The sequence below is a fragment of the Chiloscyllium plagiosum genome, chromosome 16, assembly GCF_004010195.1.
Source record: "Chiloscyllium plagiosum isolate BGI_BamShark_2017 chromosome 16, ASM401019v2, whole genome shotgun sequence".
Taxonomy (NCBI): domain Eukaryota; kingdom Metazoa; phylum Chordata; class Chondrichthyes; order Orectolobiformes; family Hemiscylliidae; genus Chiloscyllium; species Chiloscyllium plagiosum.
The window spans coordinates 39,456,503-39,463,032 of record NC_057725.1 but is presented as its reverse complement, the minus strand read 5'-3'; the positions used below and the strand labels follow the sequence as shown (position 1 = coordinate 39,463,032).

The 6,530-nt window shown below is 35.9% G+C and overlaps 1 protein-coding gene across 2 annotated transcripts in view; it reads left to right on the top strand.

Annotated features, from left to right (window-relative positions):
* LOC122557812 (DENN domain-containing protein 5A-like) overlaps positions 1–6,530 on the top strand; it is a 264,214-nt gene that overhangs the window by 237,609 nt on the left and 20,075 nt on the right. For both annotated transcript variants that reach the window (XM_043705881.1, XM_043705880.1), the window contains 2 exons: positions 1,076–1,221; positions 2,775–2,893. In XM_043705881.1, the coding sequence (XP_043561816.1) occupies positions 1,076–1,221; positions 2,775–2,893 (265 nt within the window). The remainder of the gene's footprint in view (positions 1–1,075; positions 1,222–2,774; positions 2,894–6,530) is intronic.

The window sequence follows — 6,530 nt, the reverse complement described above, 5'->3', positions numbered from 1 at the left end:
TATGGAATGAGCTGCCAGAGGAAGTGGTGGAGGCTGGTACAATTGCAACATTTAAGAGGCATTTGGATGGGTATATGAATAGGAAGAATTTGGAGGGATATGGGCCGGGTGCTGGCAGATGGGACTAGATTGGGTTGGGATATCTGGTCGGCATGGACGGGTTGGACTGCAGGGTCTGTTCCCATACTGTTCCATGTCTGTGGAGAGACATGCAGAAGTAACCTTTCAGATCTAACACCATTTGTCACAACATGACTTCTTTAACTTTGTTAGGTTTTCCATCTGTTTCAGTAATATTGCAAACTTAAACCCATTTTTCTAAAGCTGTTTTATAAATAGATTTTGAAAGAAATGTTAAATCAAAAGAAGAATGGGCAAGATAAGAAATCTCCAGTGATGTTTTAAAAGGGTTACAAATATGTTAAAAATCTATTACGATATTTTTAAAAATTCTCTCTGTACAATAAGTACTAGCCCTTAATTTGTAGGATTGAACGTAAATAGAATTTGAAGGATTGGAGATCAACAACCATACTAATGATAAGTCTGAGTCCATCTCTAATCAATTGAAGTGAACAGAGTAGGTAAGTTAGTGTCAAATCAGATTCAGAAAGAGAAGTAGGGGAAAAGATTGATTAAATTTAAGCTAAAATCTTAATGCAACAAAGAAATGTAAGAAAAATATTTTAAAGTTTATGAACGATAAATTCTTTAAAAAGCTAAGTGCTTTAAATACTAGCTCTAATTTTAACAGTGAATTTCACTGTAATTAAGACATAACTTCATGAAGCTTATTGGGAGATTGAGCAGGAGTGCTGTTTTCTTAATGATAACAAAAGCAAAGCAATATAAGTCTTCCATGAACATGTAACATTTTGAAATTCAATGGGAATTTATTCTGTTGTTGCTGGGCAATGTATACATTTAATCAGTGCGATTTAAACTCACTGCTATGTTGACAGCAAATTCTTGGTTGCATCAGATGAGACAGGTTATTTTAAGACTTGTTTTTAATGGATTTGCAAAGGTGTTGCTTGCAGCATGCTTATATAAATTACGTATTTTATATTGACAGTGATTCCATACCATGTGTTGGTCATTCCAAGTAAAAAGTTAGGTGGCTCCATGTTTACAGCTAATCCCTGGATCTGTATATCAGGAGAACTGGGAGAGACGGGAATCTTACAAATACCCAAAAGTATCCTTGAAATGACATTTGAGGTCAGTAAAGATACAACTAAGTGTAGGTTTGATTGGTTTTTCTATAAAATTTAATTTTATTATTCATTGCAGTTTGGTGTAGCACACTTACATTTTTATTGATGTGAAACATATAAAATGTTCAGAAAAATGCCTTATCTGTTGGTCCCATTTTAATTTTTTTTGCTATGTCTCATTATTTATCAAGCTGTAAAGACAGTATGAGAATGAATTTTATTGCTGTCTGTCTATGCCACCAATCCCAAATAGATGTAAGAATTCAAAGTTTGTGAGAAGATTTGTAGCTCGGGTGCTCGTTGTTGTGGTTCTCGGCGAACAGAACCACAACAGACGTAAGAATTTCATCAATTTTTATGCGGGAATTAGGATTTGTTTCTTGGGCTTTCAGAGTGTTCTGCTTAATTTAGATTTTGAATTGTATGTAAAATAAACTTAAAATGTATTAAAACTTTGGCTTGTCTTCAAGAAAGCAAAAACGCAACAAGTCTGTTTTATATAGAGCTACTAAGCACTTTATTACACATCTTCTGTATAGTTAAGGTTTTATGTTCATCCTTGCGATTTGAGCATTGCTAGCAATATTTGGCATTTATTGCTTTTAAAGGTTGTGATAAGCATTCGTCTTGAACTAGTGCAGTTAATGTCAAAGAGAGAATCCCACGAGGCCATTAGTTAGGAGACTGTAGGATTTTGGTGCATTAAAATGAACATATATTACTGATCCTTCAATTATAATGTTGTATGGGAAATTTAGGAGGTGATGTTATTCAATTTGGACACGACACACCAGTCAGAGAACCAGCAAAAGACCTGCAGCACTTCTGTGGGAAAGGCCCAGACAAATTGTTTGTCAGACACTTAATTGATTAATATTGGGCCTTTCCAGAGATCGAGGATTCCAATCGTTGAAACCAGAAGTGGCAATTGCTGCTGCTAATGTACCCACAAGATGTCTAGTACTGATGAGACACTTACGCCACAGGTGAAGGAGTCACTGAGAGGCAAAGGAATGTTAGAATAAGGCCGGGAGAGTGGCTCTTTACATGCCTTCCTTCTCTGATGGCAGCTTCCTGAATCACTCAAAAATGGCCATGGGAGTGTTTGAGCAAACTTAGTGTTTTCTGGGCAACCTTCAGGAGCTACATGGAACTTGTGTGACTTAGGGAGAGTCCCTTAGCTACCTGTACTTTTTGAATGACACAGGAATAATGACCTTTATGTTACTCTAAATGAACTTCAGTACATTCATGGCATCAATTTTTTTGTGGGCTGGAATAGAATGCATGGCTCCCATATGATAACAAGAGCCACCTGTGACATACCTAGTCTGGCAGGTTCCATTACATGAAGCTCATGGATTTGGATTTCAAATTGTTTATTAGGTTTTTTAATCTGTGATGTCTGATTAAACTCTTTTATAGTTAAGACAACTATCACAGATGTTGGGACAATCTTCAAATTCCAGTAAAATCCTATATCTGTGTTATTGCCCTTAGGTTATTTTCTTTTTCCAAATAACAATAAGTGTTATCTTTTTTTTTCCATTTCTCTAGTGTCAGAACTTGGGAAAGCTTACAACAGTGCTGATTGGTCACGATAACTCAGGGTTGTATGCCAAGTGGCTAGTGGACTACATTGTTGTTAGGAATGAGATAACTGGTCATGCATACAAGTGAGTAATTCTGAATGTTAAATAGTTGAGAAATTTCTGATTTTATTTTTATTTCAATGAAAATTGTAGTAGAGAGTAAGAAGACAAGACTTTGTGTTTATATAAGTCTATTCCTTTCACACACCCAAAAGCAATTCATTCTATTGTGAACCCTATTTAAAATACTTCCTCTTGTGGGTGCACAAGTGAGAAGGAGAGGGAGGATATCTCCTAAAACTTCCTTCTTAGCTATTGAGAGAAAATTGAGCAAAACCCTAGAATGTCCAGGCAATCTGATATCAACATTGTATTTCCTGGTGCAGTAAGTTGAGTTGCTCATAACCCAAAAAGCTCAAGTACCATTGTGTTCTTCACAGTATTTGCTCTTTATCTCTGTGATAAGTTTAAGAGACTTAACATGTCTCAAGTGCTTGTGAACATTTGGATTAGATTGAAGTTTTCATATTTTCCAATTGTTATACCTTATAGTTATTGGTGCTGACTCATCCAATAGGCTGCATTTTCAGCATAACTTATGCAAGCTTTTAATCATTGACAGTAATAATTCTGGTTAAAATTGTTTGCTACTGCTAAACAATATTTACAACCAAGCCATTGGTGACACTTTACCATCAATCTCATGGAAGCAAGGAAGTTGGAAATGTTAAGGTATTTTATTCAAAACACTTTGAATAGAAGAAAGAAATCATTTATAGCCTTTTTCCCACTAGATTATGCAGGTGATTCAAAAATGGAAAGAATTTAAACATGATCTAGAGCCATCTGGTAGTAATGAGAAGAAACTTCATTAACTTGATTGCCACTGACCAGAAAGAATTTGTTGGAACTTGTATTTCCATTTAAAATTTATGATCTGTATTTCAGGTTTAAAGTTTTTGTGCTGAGTTCCTGTGTAATGAATAACTGATCTATAAGTTTGGTATAATGATATTATTGATGCCTAAGCAATATACAAAATAGAAATGAATGCCCATGGGTACAGAAGGTAAACTGAATATAAAGTGCAAATACAGGACAAGTCCACAAATCCACAAAGAAGGATGCTTCACTCCTCTATTGTCCCATATTTTTTCAGATAACATAGTTTGTTTCATTTTTGAGTACAGTACAATTGGTGGATCAGTTCAGTTCAGAATGTTTTCACTCTTATTCTAACAGTTCTCATCAGTGACATCCATTAGTGTCAGTTGTGATTCTTTTCCATGCTTGCCTCTGAGTCAGTTGGTTATGGGTTCCAAATCCTACTTCAGAAACTTGAGGTCAAAATTTAGGCTGTCTGTCTAATGTAGTACCAAGGAAGTAATGTGCTGTCTTTCAGATGAGGTTTTAAATCAAAGCCTCATCTACTCTCTCAGACTCAAATGATCACATAACCTGACCAATACTTATCCCTCAATCAATATCACTAAAAACAGATTAACTAAGCTAGCTGGCTGCCACATTTCCAACATTACATCAATAATTATATTTAATAAAAACACCTATCATTTTTATAGCGCTTTCTGATATCCTACACTTATGAAAACCGCTATATAAACCGAAGTCTTCTTTTTTCTTTTTTATTCAACCCTTGGTCCTAGAAATTGTATGCAATGGTAGTGTGACTTCTGAAGCTTCCGATATGTGGATTTCTGAAGAACAAAAGCAACTGATTAATGGCTGCTTATGTGTAAATGCATATAAAATCAATGCAAAATAAATGTTTGAAGAACTGAGCATGAATGACCTTTGGAGATTACTCACTCGATAAGTGTATGAATGGCTAAGAAAGAGGAGAGAGCAATTATTAAGCAATTTGTTTTTACAGCATAAGAAACATATTAAAAAATCTTCTACAATATTATTTTAGTTTGGGATAACATAACTTTAAATTTTAATTGGTGTTTCATATTGAACAGTTGGACATGGATTTGTCTGATTACTTGCTTGACGAAAACATGACAAAGCAGTGTTCTTCGTCCTGAAAGCTATTGATTAGACATTAGGTTGATAAGGCCCTATTTTAGTAATTCTCCTACAACAAATAGTGCACTAACGTATATTGACTACAAAGAATGCTAGTTCACTGGAGTACTTGTGAACTACCACAATTCTTGGAATAAAATGTCTTAGAGGTTGTATTATTTATGTTTCACTTGTAAGACATGTCAATTCCCATTGTAAGTCTATATTGAGAAAGCCAATCTAAAGGTTTACTAGTCCTGATTAATTATAAGACTCATTCCAGATACAAGTATATTTGCACAAGTCTTACAACATTTATGAAGTTTATCGTAATAAATACAAAACAATGATTTTTTTTAAGAAATGGATTCATTTGATTTGCTGTGGATTCCTGACTCAACTTCTGCTTTGACTGGATGTTTGTCTCTTGCTGTGTTCTGTTGATCAAAGTTCTTTCTTTATTCTTTTGTGTGCTGGTTCCTCAAGAGATCTTAAATTTATACTTTTCATGTGCTGATGCCTTATCATACTCATAGGATTAAATTTAAAGTTACACCATTATCCACCCTCATGACCATTTGATGAATCTGCTGACACAATTGATTTAGATTTACCTTCATCAAGCTAATTGACTTAGTATGACATACTTTTAGTTTTGCTTTGTAGTCTACTGTCCAGCTTTCCTTTCCATATTATTACATCTTGATGAGATTTTCCAGACAAGATTTAGCACTGATCGGTTACTTGATGGATTCATGATCAGATATCATTTGTACCTCATTTGTACACACCTTGTAAGTTCAACTGAACTTATCCATCAATGTTATATATAGAAAGCAACATTAATATACCTACTTCAATTCATGACAACTCAACTCCAACAATTTATGTTGAAAAAACAAAACCTCATAGAGTCATAGAGATGTACAGCATGGAAACAGACCCTTCGGTCCAACCTGTCCATGCTGACCAGATATCCCAACCCAATCTAGTGCCATCTGCCAGCACCTGGCCCATATCCCTCCAAACCCTTCCTATTCATATATCCTATTCCTATTCATCCAAATGCCTCTTAAATGTTGCAATTGTACCAGCCTACACCACATCCTCTGACAGCTCATTCCATACACTTACCACCCTCTGCATGAAAAAGTTGCCCCTAAGGTCTCTTTTATATCTTTCCACTCTCACCCTAAACCTATGCCCTCTAGTTCTGGACGCCCTGACCCCAGGGAAAAGACTTTGTCTATTTATCCTATCAACGCCCCTCATAATTTTGTAAACCTCTATAAGGTCTCCCCTCAGCCTCCAGCCTGTTCAGCCTCTCCCTGTAGCTGAGATCCTCCAACCCTGGCAACATCCTTGTAAATCTTTTCTGAACCCTCTCAGGTTTCACAACATCTTTCCGATAGGACGGAGACCAGAATTGCACGCAATATTCCAACAGAGGCCTAACCTCCCAACTCCTGTACTCAATACTCTGACCAATAAAGAAAAGCATACCAAACGCCGCCTTCACTATCCTATCTACCTGCGACTCCACTTTCAAGGAGCTATGAACCTGCACTCCAAGGTCTCTTTATTCAGCAACAGTCCTTCGGACCTTACCATTAAGCGTATAAGTCTTGCTAAGATTTGCTTTCCCAAAATGCAGCACCTCGCATTTATCTGAATTAAACTTCATCTGCCACTT